The following is a 16,226-nucleotide window of genomic DNA, read 5'->3' as shown; positions in this document are numbered from 1 at the left end:
GGAACAGAAGACCCTAGGAAAATTGTCACCCCCAGTGATGTCTTCTTTGCTACCTGGAATTTCCAAGGTACTGATGAAATAAATAAATGTACAGGTGTGCAAAAACGTGAATTCATACCAAATTTATTTGAGTTGCAAAATTACAATTTTATACTCACATCTTAAAATTCTAGAAACACAGGTCATCACCACATCTGTCAGTTCCCGCAGCATCTGTTGCTATTGAAGCAAAATGAAAAAGAAAAATGCTGGCAGTGGTAGTACCTGCCAAACTAGTAGTCCCAACTACTTGGGAGGCTGAGGCGGGAGGATCACTTGAGGCCACCAATTCAAGACCAGCCTGCACAACCCAGAGATCTTGGCGCAAAACAAAACAAAGAAAAACTCAGTGAAAGTTATGTGTGTGTGTGTGTTTTCCTTAGTCACACTACGGATTGAATCCAGGACTTCATGGATGCTAGGCAAGCACTAACAGTCAGCTGCTAGTTCTAAGTATTTTTAAAAATTCTAGCCAGGCACAGTGGTTCATGTCTGCAATCCCAGCAGTTCAGGAGGCTGAGGTGGGAAGATCAAAAATTCAAAGCCAACCTCAATAATTTAGAGAAGCCCTAAGCAACTTAGTGAGACCCTGGGCTGGATTTGTGGCTCAGTGGTTAAGTACCCCTGGGCTCAATCCCTGGTACAAAAAAAAATCATTGATGCTGGCCAGGCATGGTGGTGTGCAGCTGTAATCCCGGCTACTCAGGAGGCGGAGGTAGGAGACAGGGAGAGCTGGAGACCAGCTTGGGCAACATTGTGAAACTCTCATCTCAAAATAGAAAAGAAATAAAAAATTGCTATATTCACTGACATTTATCCATAAAAGGCAGGAAGAAGATGAAGCAATGTCGAAGCTCACCCTTCACAGTCTGCTACTTCACAGATGGTAAGAGGTTTTGAGTCATAGCCAATACCGAAATAAGGCTTCAATGCTTCAGAAAACGTATCCATGAAAGAATGGATGTGGGACCTGTCATTCACACTGTAAAAGGAAATCTCACCCAACTCATAGTCCAGATAAATGCCAATCCATGTGGGTTTTTCCATTAGCCAGAGAGTGATTGGGACAGTGCACTGTGCCACATAAACACCATTGTGCAGCTGAATCATCCAGCATCTGCTCAGACTTGACAGTGGCCATTTCCCCTTCCTGGAAATGGAGTCTTGACAAACCCCCACAGTCCATTCAGGCTTGTCTTCAACTCGGACTTCCCAGTAATGCCGGCCAGAACTGAATCCCTCTGAACCCAGAACCACTGGATAAGCCACGAATCTCACTGGATCCAGATGAACAAGTTCCTCTCTCTGAACGAAAGTCACACACTTTTTATCCTCAGAGACAAGCAGATTAGGATGCGCTGTCTCGGGATCCAGAGTAACCTCCTCTCTAAACTTCTGTCTTATTTTCTTTAGAGCTGAAAACTGCAAAGGAAGACTGCATCCTTCTTTCCTTAACCGGAAGGAAAAGAGAGCTGGGGATTTGAGGCTCTCGCACCTCTGGAAGATGCTCTTGATATCTGTCAGCAATTTCACTTCTGACATCATGCTCTTCTCTGCCACCTCCGTTATTAGACCCTTGATCTTGGAAATGTGGTTTGAAAATGCCCTCTTGTTTTCGTTGAGTTTCCTTTCAATGTCCCTCTCCTCTTTTGCTAACTTTGATATAACTGCTTGTTGCTCATTTTCAACAAACTGGTTCAGATACTCAAATTCGGAGGATAATTTCTGTCTCTGGTGTTCCACCCTCTCTCTTAGTTCTAACTGTTTTTGGTCCTGGGTGACTAGTAATTTTTGATCATCTGCCACTTGCCTCTTCAGGGACTCCATGTAACTCTGAAGCGTTTTCCTGTGGTGAGAGGCAGCCTCCTTGATGGGCCTTACGTAGTGGCCCTGGTGGTCCGGGGGCTGAGCGCACAGGGCACACAACAGCTCCAGGTCCTCCTCACAAAAAAGGGTCAGGACCTCGTCGTGCTTCTCACACAGACCCGTCTTTTCCTCCCTCTCCTTCCTCAGGCTGATGTGGAGCAGCCTGGCAATTTCAATCATCCTCCCCAGCTGGGCGTTGCTTCTGAAGTGCCCTTCTTCACACTGATGACGACAGAGAGGACAAGGGAAACCTTTATACGGATCGTCCCAGGACCTCTGGATGCAGAAGCGACAGAAGTTGTGTCCACATTCGATGGTGACCGGGTCTCTCAGGTCATCCAGGCAGATGGGGCACTTGGCTTCCGCCTGAAGTCTTGTTAGGGCTGCTGCTACGGCCATTGGGCTGACTGATGGTCCGGCCTGAGGTGGGCTTTCTTCAGGAGGCTGGATTTGGGGGTTCTCTGAGGTGAGAAGCAGATACACTCTCAAATCTTACTGTCCTTCCTGTTCTGAATGTCTCCTTGTCAGTTAGGGGGAGTCAGGATGTTCTATGAAGCCACGGGCCTCTGACAAAGGCATGGAGTCAGGAGTTCCACTGCCACTTGTAGATGGTCAGGGATTCATCAGGAACTGGCTGTTAAGGGCAGAGACTGTGAAGCCAAGCTCAGCAATTCTTTTGGTCAGTTAGATGACAGGACTCTAAAGTGCTGGCTGTTCCTGGGATTGAGAAGATATTGCTTTATTTTAAAAAGATTACCATTTCTCTGGTGGCCCTACTTAATGCCCCATTTGAGACCATCACTGTCTCTTCTCTCCACCCCCAGCAATCCAACAGCCACCCAGTCAACTGTGCAGGGCTCCACAGAATTGCAAAAATATGTGAGTTTGGTGATTAGATCCCCTCTCTCTGGGCTAGAACACATTTGAAGGACCCGGGAAAGTTCTTATAGTACAGCTGGACATGGTGGACACGTACCTGTAGTCCCAGCAATTTGGGAGACTGAGGCAGGAGGATCACAGATTTGAAGCCAGCCTCAGCAACTTAAGCAAGGCTATATAGGCAAACTCGTGAGACCCTGTCTCAAAATTAAAAATGAAAAGGACTGGGTATGTGGCTCAGTGGTAAAGCACCCCTGGATCAATCCCTAGTACTAAAAAATACATAGGCTGGGGGCAGTGGCACATGCCTGTCATCTCAGCTACTCTGGAGGCTGAAGCAGGAGGATTGCAAGTTCAAAGCCAGCCTCTGCAACTTAGGGAGGCCTAAAAAACTTAGCGAGTCCTGTCTCAAAATAAAAAATTTTAAAAGGGTCTGGGGATGTGGCTTAATGGATAAGTACCCCTGGGTTCAATTCCTGACACCAAAAAAGAAAAATATTAAAAAGATCTGGTAGTGGGGGGTTTAAGTGGGTTCAATCCCTAGTACAAAAAAAAATTTTTTTTTTTTAAATCAAGTACAAAAGGTTGAAAAATTCCCAACATCACTTTTTTTTTTTTTGGTATTGGGAACTGAACCCGGGAGTGCTTAACTACTGAGCCACATTCAAGCCCTTTTTGAGATAGGTTCTCACTAAGTTGCTTAGACCTTACACTAAGTCGTTGAAGCAGTTTTTGAACTTTCAATCCTCCTGCCTCAGTCTCACTGGGATTACAGGGCTGTTTCACTGGGCCTGGAACATCAATCATCTCAATCATGTGGAAACCCCAAGGCAGGAGGATCACAGATTTGAAGACAACCTAGCGAGGCTATAGGCTACCTTGTGAGACCCTGTCTCAAAATAAACAAATGAAAAGAGTCTTTATTTTTTAACCCAGGGTTGCTAAACCACTGAACTACATCCCATTTTAATTTTATTTTTGAGACAAAATCTTGCTAAATTGTACAGGCCATCCTCCAACTTGGAATCCTCCTGCCTCAACCTTCCAAATCCCTGCTCCACAGCACCTGGCACTCCAATTTGTTTTTTTAAATATTGGGAATTGAACCCAGGGCACTTAAACACAGAGCCACATCCCCAGTCCTTTTTCTTATTTTATATAGACAGGATCTCCCTAAGTTGCTTAGGGCCTTGCTAAATTACTCAGGTTGGCTTTGAACTCACAATCCTGCCTCAGCCTCCTGAGCTGCTGGGATTACAGGCATGTGCCGCCATGCCCAGCTCAGTGTCTGCATCTTAGAGACACCCTGTCTAATAATAATAATAATAATAATAATAATAATAATAATAATAATAAAAGGCTGGTGATGTGGCTCAGTGGTAGATTATCCCTTGGTTCAATACCTGATACCAGAACAAAGAATTCAGAGCACCCACATGGGGTATGTCCTGGGAAACTCTCTAAGCTATAGATGAGAACAGTAGAGGCTCCTCCGTTTCTGAAGATGACATGCCTAACTAGTTCAAAAGCATTTACTGACAAGGGAACATGTTCCCAAGAGCAGGCCTGGTAACAGAAGGAACTCTGTGGTATTTTATTCCCACACTTACTCAGGATCCTTCCATCAGGGAACACTTAGATGTCATCATCACCACCTTCTCCAAAGCTACCAAATCATCCCTCTGATCCTGTACCTGCCCCAGCTGCCAATTCCATCAGCACCCACTGGGGCCTCCTGCAAGCAGCCCTCCACACACCGGGACCTAAGCCTGATGCTGTCTTCCATGGTGGCTCCTTCCTTAGTGAAGACTGACTGTAGTCCTTCCCTCAGCTCCTGCATCCCCCACCAGCCGAAGCTCCCTCTGTCCCAGTGCCTTTACACAGCAGATCCCTCAGTTCCCTCCTGTATTGTTGGCAGCTCTCAGCTTTTTTGTCACTTCCTCCGGATCCAGGCACCCCCAGACTTCCAGGAACAGTCAATTCCCCTACCAAGGTCACAGGAAAGTGAAGATGGGATCCTGAATTGTCCTTTAACTCACATGACTGCTGCAAACATACATATGTCTGTAAGGTCCCCATTCCTCCACATTTGTGAACACCAGTCAGGCTGGCCATGACCATGTGTCCTCCCTGCCCAGCCTAACTAGCTGTTGAATGATGCAAATCTTAGCCAAGTTCCTGAGTCTCCCTTAAATTCTGAGCATCTGTTAGTGAGCCTCTGGGTAGTTAAGGAAGATCAAGACCATACCAGGTCTGAGGACCAGGGATCAGGGCCCTTTGGCTCTTATTCCCTCCATTACCACCTGGACACAAACCTCCCTCATTGCCACATCCTGGAGGGTGAGACCACACCAGCTTCAGACTAGCACTCTGAGTGTGGACAGACATGGATGAGTCCCTCTTCCCAGCCCATATTTGAGGCAAGGTGGGATCTGGTTATATCTACTTTAGCTAGTTTGTTTTTCAGCAATGCCCATTGAGGAGCAGGAAATCATAAGCATGTGTCTTATTTAATTAATTTAGTGGTGGGGATCAAACCCTGGGCCTCAAGCATTCTGAGGACATGCTCTACTACTGAGTGACACTGCCCAATCATACCTTTTACCCTGTGGTACTGGAGATGAACCAAGGGATGCTCTACCTTGAGTCACTTAGCTCTGCCCTTTTCATTTTTTATTTTGAGACAGGGTCTGGCTAAATTGCTGAGATTAGCTATGACCTTTGAATCCTCCTACCTCAGCCTCCAAAGTCATGGGAATTACAGGTATGTGCCGGAACACCCAGCTTCTAGCATGTTTCCAAATTACTGGATCCCAGACATGAGTATAATCCCAGAGACTCTGGAGCCTGAGGCAGGAGGATGGCAAATTTGATGTCAGTCTTGACAACTTAGCAAGACTGTCTCAAAAAGAAAAAAATAAAAAGTACTGGAAATCTATCTTAGTGGTAAAGTTCCCCTGGATTCAACCCTTACTATCAAAAAATAAAAAGTAGACCAGGCATGGTGCCTGTAATCCCAGCAGCTCAGAAGGCTGAGGAAAGAGGATTCAGAGTTCAAAGGCAGCCTCAGTGACTTAGGAAGACCTTAAGCAACTTAGCAAGATCCTGTCTCTACATAAAATATAAAAACGGCTGGGGATGTGGCTCAGTGCTTAAGCCTCCCTGGGTTCTGTAGACAAAACCAAAAAAATCAAAAAATAAAATAACAGGACCCCGAGTTTGATTCCCTTGCCAGTTTTCCCTGGCACAGTGGGCACTCAGGAGCCTCCAGGTCTTCCCTCACCCCAGCCTCACACACCACAGGGGCCCATCTCTCCACTTACCTCCAAAGAGCAGCCCTGGGAGGGTCCTGGAGGCAGGTCTCCCAGACACGTCTGTGAAGCCAGGCTTGTCCCACACTGAGTGGCCAGCGGTGGGACCTCCGCCTATATACACCTCTAGCAGGGTGGGTGTTAGGTCTCCACCCACTGAAGACTGGAGGCTCCTCCCCGAGGAGGAAGGGCAGGACCAGGCAGCTGGAGAGAGATGTTCAGAGGCCCTGTGGGGTGGGGAGGGAAACCCGTGATTCCATCAGGCTGGGTGGGCCCGCCCTGTGTTGATCTCTTCTGCAACTTTAAAAACCTGTGTAAATCCTCTCAAAACTCTTGCATCGCTCTTTTCTTTTCTTTTCTTTGCTTTTCTTTTGTGTGTGTGTGTGTGTGTGTGTGTGTGTGGTGATGGGGAATTGAACCCAGGACCTTGTGCTTGTAAGGCAAGAACTCAATCAACTGAGCTATCTCCCCAACCCCGCATCCCTCTTTTTGCTGATGAGAAGACCAAAGATCCGGAAGGCAGTTTGCCCTTCTGTGTCCTTACCCAGGTGTTTGCATGTGTGGAGCCCACTGGCATTAGCCCCCATGTCAGCGTGCATTTTCCAGCACTGCTGGGACAAGCAGTGGACACTTCGCCCTGAGGATGAGCGCATCCCTTGCCCCGCCCCTCACCACCTGCTGTAGTCTTTCCAGTGACTACAGAATGTCCCCGTTGGTGCAGCAGTGACACCCCCCCCCCAAAAAAAAAAAAAACCCCGACACCATTTCCCCCATCCCCTTCCTGAGGCAGGCTCTGTCTGAGTCCTAGATGCCACCATGACTGCGGCACCGTCCTCTCTGGGAAGTAAACTAGAAATCGAATCCAGCGGCACTTTACAACTGAGCCACATCATGAGCCCTTTTTCAAAATTTTACATGGGTTTTGCTAAATTGTCCAGGCTGGCTCCAACTTGGAAATCCCTTACTCAAGCCTCCAGAGTAGCTGGGATTACAGGCACGTGCCACCATGCCAGCCTCCTATTGTACTATTTGTTTGTTAGCCGTGATGGGGAATCGAAGTCAGGGTCTTGCGCATATTAGGCAAGCATGCTACCACGGAGCTACATCCCCAGCCCTGTTGATGTTTTTTTCAAACTACAATTTCAGTCATGTTCCTTAAGACATTGGAGCAACTTTTATTGCTCTTGGAAAGGGACAAAATTTTAATCATGTCCCATAAGGCACTGGAGAGTCTGGTTCCCATCCGTGCTCAGTCTCAATGCTTACAACCTTGTCTTCTCCCTCCACACTTAGCATCCAGCAATCTCCTGTAAGGTTTTTGTAAAGGCAGCCTCACCCTGGCAATTCTCGTGTCCAATATACAAGCAATGCTTACTTCTTTTAGTGGGTTGGTAGTACTAGGGATTTAACCCAGGGTTGCTTTACCATTGAGCTACATCCCTAGTGCTTTGTATTTTTTATTTTGAGACAGGGTCTTGCTAAATTGCTTAGGGCCTCACTAAATTGCTGAGAGTTTGGCCTTCAACTTGAGATCCTCCTGCCCCAGCCTACTGAGTTCCTGGGATTACAGGTTTGCACCACTGTGCCTGGCCAGGGTTTTCATCTATACCCATTTATTTTGGATCTCAGCTTAACAGTTTCTTTCTCCCCTCCCACCCCAGAAAGCATTCCTTAGGCTCTGAAATTCTAGCACACAATTTAATTAATTAATTAGCTACTTAATTAATTTTGCAATCCTGGGGATTGAACCCAGGAACACTCTACCACTGAACTACATCCCCAGTCCTTTAAAAAAAAATTTTTTTTTTGAGACAGCATCCCCCTAAATTTCCCAGGCTGGCCTTGAACTTGAGATCCTACTATCTCAGCCTCCTGAGTAGCTGGAATTACAGGCATGAACCACTGTGCCCAGCTTACAATTTATTTAATTATTTTATTTTATTTTTTAGTACCAGGGATTGAACCCAGAAGTGCTTAATCACTGAGCAACACCCCCATCCCTTTTTGTATTTTATTTAGAGACAGCATTTCCTAAGTTGCTTAGGGCCTTGCTAAGTTGTTGAGACTGATTTGAACTCTTGATCCTCCTGTCTCAGCCTCCTGAACCCCTGGGATTACAGGTGTACTCCATCACCCCAACCTCACAATTTATTTTTGAAGATTGCCGATCAGGTGAATTAGAATTTAGAAATGGCTAAAAATTCACCTTTTCCCCCCATAAACTACATGACTTATTGTATGCTCCCAATTTATAAAACAGATTATGTTTATAAAATATAAATTCAGGCCAGGTGTGGAGGTACACGAACATACATAAATTGGGGCTGTGATAAGACCTGACAGAGTACACATGTGTTTATATGACAACCGTGTGCCTGAGCATTTGTACAAGGCTTCTCAGTTCCTTTGTTTGACACTTTGCCTGGTAAGTGCAAAGTGATTCAGGTTACCTCTGTGTGTAGCTAAGTGGTAGAGTGCTTGCCTAGCAAACATGAGACCATGAGTTCAATCCCCAGCACCAAATCAATCCATCGATAAACAGACCAAGACAGGGAGGTGGGCATTCCTCTAATTCCAGGTATTTGAGAGGCTCAGGCACAAGATTTAAAGCTTAAGTTCAACCTGGACTGTGTTACAAAATAAAATATAGGCTCGCGGGGGTGCGCGCGGCGGCGCGTGGCAGGTCCGGCGTGCGCGAGACGGCGGCGGTGGCCCGAGCGCGGCCCAGCCTGGTCCGCCCTGGGCCCGCCCGGTCCGACTCCGGCCCTCCCGGAGCGCCGCGGCCTCGCCCTGGTCTGGCGCCTCCCGAGGGAGCGGCGTTGCCGGCGGAGAGCGCAGGCCGGGCCATGACCGACTTCAAATTGGGCATCGTGCGGCTCGGCCGGGTGGCCGGGAAGACCAAATACACACTGATAGATGAACAAGACATCCCGTTGGTGGAGAGCTACTCCTTTGAGGCTCGAATGGAAGTAGATGCAGATGGAAATGGTGCTAAGATATTTGCATATGCCTTTGACAAAAACCGAGGAAGGGGATCAGGCAGGCTCCTTCATGAGCTGCTGTGGGAGAGGCACAGGGGCGGCGTGGCTCCCGGTTTCCAGGTAGTGCACCTCAATGCTGTGACTGTGGACAACCGCCTGGACAACCTGCAGCTGGTGCCTCGGGGCTGGCGGCCCAAAGCCGAAGAGACCTCCAGCAAACAGAGGGAGCAAAGCTTGTACTGGCTTGCAATCCAGCAGCTTCCCACGGACCCCATAGAAGAACAGTTCCCTGTCCTGAATGTGACCCGGTACTACAATGCCAATGGGGATGTGGTGGAAGAAGAGGAGAACTCCTGTACCTACTATGAGTGTCATTACCCTCCCTGCACAGTGATTGAGAAGCAGCTCCGGGAGTTCAACATCTGTGGGCGCTGCCAGGTGGCCCGGTACTGTGGCTCCCAGTGTCAGCAGAGGGACTGGCCAGCCCACAAGAAGCACTGTCGGGAGAGGAAACGTCCCTTCCAGCACGAACTTGAGCCAGAGCGATGACGGGCAGCAGAGCTGTCACTGATGCAGGCCTGTGGCTTTGAGCTCTTCCGTGGCACAGCAGAGACAGGCGCTTGAACCTGGAGGTGCTGAAGAATCCAGTGGCAAGCCCAGAAAGCCACCATGAGACTCCCCATGGCACACGCCGTTGGTGGGGAAAGTGCTCCTCCAGTGTTAGATGTCCAGCAGAGACAACGGGGAGGCGCCCCAGGACCTTTCTCATTATTTATATGTTAATATGTTTGTAAACTCATGTACAGTTTTTTTTTTGGGGGGGAGGCAGGGAGAGGGTTAGAAACTACAAATAGGATCATTTGCTGTAAGCCTCAAATGGCAAATGGTCGGCCACAAGTCTAGAAACTCAATAGTGGAGCTTCTCTCCTGGGCAGTGGGGGCCCCACCATGGGTGACTTGCACAGAGTTGTGTCCGAAAAGACAGAGTAAAGGGTGGAATCATCGAAAAAAAAAAAAAACAAAAACAAAATAAAATATGAAGGACTGGAGCTGTAACTTAGTGGTAGAGCACTTGCTTGGCATGTAGGAGGCCCTGGATTGAATTCTCAGTACTACAAAATAAACAAACAGATAAAACTGGGTGTGGTGGTGTGTGTGGGTTTACAGTTCCAGCTATCTGAGGATCTGAGCAGAAGTATCACTAAAGACTAAAAATTGGAGGCCAAGCTGGGTGTGGTGGCACATGCCTGTAATTCCATCCATTTGGGAGGCTGAGGCAGGAGGATCATGAGTTCAAAACCAACTTCAGCAACTTAGCGAGGTCTGGCATGCGGATCAGTGGTTAAGCGCCCCTGGGTTCAATCCCTGGTATCAACCAAAAAAAAGTTGGAGGCCAACCTAGACAATTCAGTCTCCAAAAATAAAAAAATAAAGGAAAAAAAATCATTTTTGTTAAAAACAAGCTCAAAGGAGCCTCAAGGAGTCTGCCTTATGGAACATTCTGCCAGGTTTCCATTCTGCAACTTCCTGCATAAACCCTCTCATGGTTGAGCCTATCTGATGGAAGCTCAAGTTGCTGAATCTGCTCTCTTCATTGGTGTTGTCAAGTCCATAAAGCAAAGTGTTTCAGTCCCAGCAGGAAAAAAAAAAACCTCCTAGAATGAAATAAACTTCTATTTGTAAATACTGGCATATTGTAAACAAACAAAGTGATTTCTGCCAAATGGAGCCCATTACGTTATGCACTGGTTTCTATAAACAAAACAGTCCTCTATTTTAGTTATTATTATTATTAAAAATAAACCATTAGCAGGGCACTGTGGTCCAGGCCTTATAAACTCAGCTACTCAGGAGGCTGAGGCTGGAGGATGGTAAATTCCAAGACAGACTGGATAACTTAGAGAGACCCTGTCTCAAAATAAAATAAAAAGGTTTGGGGATGTAGCTCAGTGGTGAAGTGCTTGCATAGCATGTACAATACCCTAGGCTCAATCTCTGACACTACAAAATAAGTTAATTACTTAAATAAAATGTATAGTTCTTAAAAAGAAATAATAGTATGTCTCTCTTCTACTGAAAATTTAGAACTGACTTCCCAGAACAGCCTATTGTGGTGAAGTCTGAGTAGCGAATGGTAATAAGGATGCTGTTAAGATGATAAGTACAGGACTGGGGATATAGCTTAGTTGGTACAGTGCTTGCCTTGCAAGCACGAGGCCCTGGGTTCAATCCCCAACACCGCAAAAAAAAAAAAAAAAAAAAAAAAAAAAAAAAAGATGATAAGTACTAGTCAGAAGTCTACCACTTACCACATGCTGATTCTATCTGGAGTCTGTCCAATAGGACAAAGAAAATTCTTTACAGGTTTAGTCTGGCCAGGTATGGGGCATATACCTGTAATTCTAGGAAGCCTGAGGCAGGAGGATAGAAAGTTCAAGGTTAGCCTTAGCAACTTAATGAGACACTGTCTCAAAATAAAATGAAAAGGACTGAGGTTATAACTCAATGGCAGAGTGCCCCTGGATTCAATCCTCAGCACCATACTCAGAAAAATAATAAATAAATAAAGGTTTTAACCCAAATGACACCAAATGGCCCTACCAGTGAACTGAGAAATTGGATTGTATTCTGATCTTCATGAAGAAAGACAATTTTGCCTACAGAGACAGGAGGAACTGAGTGTCCAGTTGTCGCTCTGATGTGACTCTAGGGTAGCTCCTGTATCATGGAGCTGCCACTGGGAGCAGGGCATCTGAGTGAGGAGCATACCAGGTGCCACAGGCAAGTGAGAACCAGTGAGAGTTCCAGGCTGGAGCCTTTGGCTGGACCTAAGCTAGGGGTAGCCATGTGGAAAAGCAGCTTGCTGGTACACGTATTTTTTTTTTTTTTTTGCACTGAGATTAAACCCCAGGGCACTTTACTGAGCCACATTCCCAGCTCTTTTTATTTTTATTTTTTAAATTTTGAGACAGGGTCTCAATAAGTTGCTTACGGCCTCACTAAGTTGCTGAGGCTGGCCTAGAAATTGCAATCCTTCTGTCTCAGCCTCCTGAGTCTCTGGGGTTACAGGCGTGCTCCACCATGCCTGGCCATATTTTACTTTTAAATTATTCATTATGTTCATTAAAAATATCTATACTTTACTATAACAAAAGTATGTGCTTAAAATTGGCGCCAAATAGGTCAATAAATTGTAGTGTGTCTTGTGTGTGTGTGTGGTGTGAGGGATTGAACACAGGACCTCACATATGCTAACCAAGTGCTCTACCACTGAGCTACATTCCAAATCTATAGCTTAACTCTACATTAGTCCATAAGTGGCTCTCCATGTTTTAATTTTGTTTCTTTTTCGTTCTTTTTTTATGCTCTTTTTTTAAAAAATTGTTCTAATTAGTCATAGATGACAGTAGAATGCATTTTGACACATCATACATATATGGAGTATAACTTCTCAGTCTTCTGGTTGTATATGATGCAGAATCACACAGGTAGTGTAGTCATATATGTACATAAGGTTAAAATGTCATATTCATTCTACTACCTTTCTACCCCCTCCCCCGTCCCCTCCCTCTTTCCTTTCTTTCTCTCTTTCTTCCTTCTTTCCTTCCTCCCTCCCTCTCTCTTCCTCTTTCTTTCTTTCTCTCTCTCTCTCTTTTTAAATTTATTTTTATTATAAACAAATGGGATACATCTTGTTTCTCTGTACATGAAGTAGAGGTATACCATTCTCTCTCTCTCTCTTTTTTTTTTTTTTCTCTTTTTTTTTTTAAATGGGGATTTAACCCAGGGGCGATTCACCACTGAGCTACGTCCCCAGCCCTTTTTAAAATTTTTTATTTTGAGACAGGATCCATAAATTGCTTAGGGTTCATTAAATTGCTGACCTTGGCCTGGAATTTGCAATCTTCCTGCCTCAGCCTCCCGAACCGCTGGGATGACATCCGTAAGCCACTGCTCCCAGTTCATGTACCATTTCATAAGAAATAAGACACTCCTAGTTGAGTGTGGTGACACGCATCTGTAATCCCAGCGACTCAGGTGTTTGAGGCAGGAGGATCACAAGTTCGAGGAAGGCCTGGGCTATTTAGCCAGACATGGTCTCCAAAACAGGAACAGGGCTGGAGATACAGGTCAAAGTGAAGTTCTCCTGCACTCAATTCCCAGTGCAGGGGGAAAAATTAAGAAGACTCCCAAATTCTTTTTCTTTTTTCTTCTTGTTACCAGGACTTGAACCCAGGGACCCTTGACCACTGAGCCACGCCCGCATCTCTTTTTTTTTTATTTCCATACAAGGTCTGGCTGACGTGTTTAGGGCCTCACTAAATTGCTGAGGCTGTCTTTGAACTTGTAATCCTTCTGCCTCAGCTTCCAGAGCCTCTGGAATTACAATGCTCCACCAGGCCCGGCACTCCCCAAGTTCTCATACTGCAGCCTCGAAGATTTTGCCCTCAAGTTTAATCCCTAAAATCAACCTTAAGAGTTGCTTCCTCTGGGGAGACCTTGGGAAGCCTAAATTCCTAGGCTGACCCATACTTGTACAGGATAGGACAGATCCACCCACTGATCCTCTGGCTAGGATACCCATCATCCTCTCTGATTGCATCTTCTGCACAAAGAGGTTGGAAGATTTTATTCTTTGCCCTGTGTTCCCACTTCCTAAGAGATTATCAGTCCTCTTGCATTTCAAAGAGCTGATTGTCCTTTTGCTTTTCAAAACTAACCACTCCCTCATCTACTCCACCCTGTGATCCGACTTCCTTGCTGTATAGAAAGAAGACGCGATAGTGGTAAGACTTTTCAAACAAGCCTGCAATGAGCTTGGCCTGGTCTTACTTTGACCCTCCAGTTGGTAGAGAAATAAAAATACAGTAATAAGATTCTGAAAAGGTTGACAATATAATTGGGGGGAGAGTTGGGGATTGAATCCAGGGTTTCATGCATGCTAAGCACAGCCCTGCTGATAAGCTAAAACCCACTCACTCCCTGACAATGGGACTTGGATGCTGATTTGAGACCTAGGGGGTCCCCACCACTGAAGGAGGTACACCTGACCCTCCTAAGGATCTCTTCATACTGTCCACTCCAATTAGGCTCACTGGGCATGCGCGAGTTCTTTGCCCGCCCACTTCCAGGGACCACCCAATCACTGAGCGTACAAAGCGAGCTTCTGGGGCCCGAGCTGCTCAGTGAGGAGAGTGTCCCAGTCTGTTCGGAGCCGGCGGTGTTCTAGGGGTGCTGTACAAGGTCTGCTGGAGCCTCTGTTCTGCCTGCTCCAGGTAAGCTGTGAGAGTCGTAGAAAGGCCCGTAGGACTTGGCGGGAAGCTTAACAAGATGCTTAGACCTTGGGGCTTGACCCTGACTGGGTCTCCTCCGGTTCTCTTGGCCCCTTTTTGGGAAATCGAGGATTCTAGGTGTGGCACGCCTGTAATCCCAGGTGCTCTGGAGGCTGAGGCCGGAGATCGAAGTTCGAGGCCAGCCTGAGCGGTTTAGCGGGAACCTGTTGCAAAACTGTAAAAGTGGGGAAGGACAGAACTGGAAGCTCACTTGTGAAACGCTTACTCTCTGTGTTGGAGGCCGTGGATTTGATCCCCAGCGTGGCATGGAGGGGAGCATTGCACGGAATACCCATTTGGGAAGTGACACGTGGTCGCCAAAGACATTTGAAGTGTTGGGAAGGATCTGTTAGCCAGCACTATCCTGGCGGATCCTTGACTCCTCACAAGGATCTTGTAGGTGGAAAGTTAATGGATGTTTTACAGGTGAGAAGGTTTAGGTTCAGCTGTGTTAAGTATCATCTAAAGTAATAGAAGTTGAATCATGGGAGCAGGGAATTTGCAACAGGTTTAATTTATTAGCCTAATGTTTAATGAGCTCCCACTAGCCCATGGTGTACAGTTACAAGAATCAGAGTAGATAATGCAGTTTTGAGGGAAATAGGGAAGAATATAGATCATGAACTGCACTCTCTTGTGTCATTAAAGACTGGCAAAAACAGATGTAAACTCTTAAACTGTGATCTGTGATTTGACGGGTATATTGGAACCAGAAATGAGAATGGTGTCCAAGATTTTTTTTTTTTTTTTAAATTTTAATTGTAATTTATTTCTTTTGAGGTGCTGGGGATTGAAACCAGGACCTCGTGCATGCAAGGCAAGCATTTTACCAACTGAGCTATATCTGTAGCCCCCAGGGTTTTATTTATTTTATATTTTTTTGTACTGGTGATTGAACCCAGAGGCCCTTAACCACTGAGGCACATCCCCAGCCCTTTTTTGTATTTTAAGATGGTCTCTCTTGAGTTGCTTACTGCCTCGCTAAATTGCTGAGGCTTACCTTGAATTTGCCATCTTCCTGCCTTAGCCTCCTGAGCCATTAGGATGATAGGCATGTGCCACAGCATCCAGCTTTTTTAATTTTCAAAAATTTTTGTTTTGCGGGGTACTAGAGATTTAATTCAGAAGCACTTTGCCACTGAATTAAATCCCAGCCCTTTTTGTTTAATTTTATTTTCAAGTTGCTAGGATTACAGCCACTGTGTCCAGCACCAGTCATGTTTTGAAATGAACTAAATTCAGGGTTGCATAAAATTTTTAAAATTTACTTTTTGAAAGAATATTATGGTTTTTTTTTGATGCTGGGATCAAACCTGCTACCTCCTATGTGCAGGGCAAATCTTCTATCACTGAGCTACATTCTCAACATAAAAATATCCTAATTTTTTAAAATTTATTTTTATTGTAAGCAAATGTGATACATCTTGTTTTTGTTGGTACATGGAGTAACAGCATACCATTTGCATAATCATACATTTACATAGGGTAATGATGTTTGATTCATTGTTGTTTTCCTTCCCCCCACCCCTCCCACCCCTCTTTTCCCTCTATACAGTCCCTCCTTCCTCCATTCTTGCCCCCCCTCACCCCCCATTATGTGTCATCATCCGCTTATCAGTGAGATCATTTGTCTTTTGGATTTTGAGATTGGCTTATCTCACTTAGCATGATATTCTCCAATTTCATCCATTTGCCTGCAAATACCATAATTTTATTATTCTTTATAGCTGAGTAATATTCCATAAAATATCCTAATTTTTTCTTTTCTTTTTTTTTTTTTTGGCCTCGCCTGGCAATAAATATTTTAATTTGTTTCA

The 16,226-nt window shown here is 45.6% G+C and overlaps 2 protein-coding genes across 2 annotated transcripts; one reads left to right on the top strand and one right to left on the bottom strand.

Annotated features, from left to right (window-relative positions):
* Positions 1-894: 894 nt before the first annotated feature.
* LOC124982657 (tripartite motif-containing protein 75-like) lies at positions 895-2,304 on the bottom strand. The gene has a single exon (XM_047549643.1). It carries the CDS (start codon positions 2,302-2,304, stop codon positions 895-897), a length of 1,410 nt encoding a protein of 469 aa, XP_047405599.1.
* Positions 2,305-8,853: 6,549 nt separating this feature from the next.
* Positions 8,854-9,625, top strand: LOC124983740 (zinc finger MYND domain-containing protein 19-like). The gene has a single exon (XM_047551261.1). It carries the CDS (start codon positions 8,942-8,944, stop codon positions 9,623-9,625), a length of 684 nt encoding a protein of 227 aa, XP_047407217.1. The 5' UTR covers positions 8,854-8,941.
* The last annotated feature ends 6,601 nt before the right edge of the window (positions 9,626-16,226 follow it).

This window comes from Sciurus carolinensis, chromosome 4 (assembly GCF_902686445.1).
Source record: "Sciurus carolinensis chromosome 4, mSciCar1.2, whole genome shotgun sequence".
Classification (NCBI taxonomy): domain Eukaryota; kingdom Metazoa; phylum Chordata; class Mammalia; order Rodentia; family Sciuridae; genus Sciurus; species Sciurus carolinensis.
This window is presented reverse-complemented; position numbering and strand designations above follow the sequence as displayed.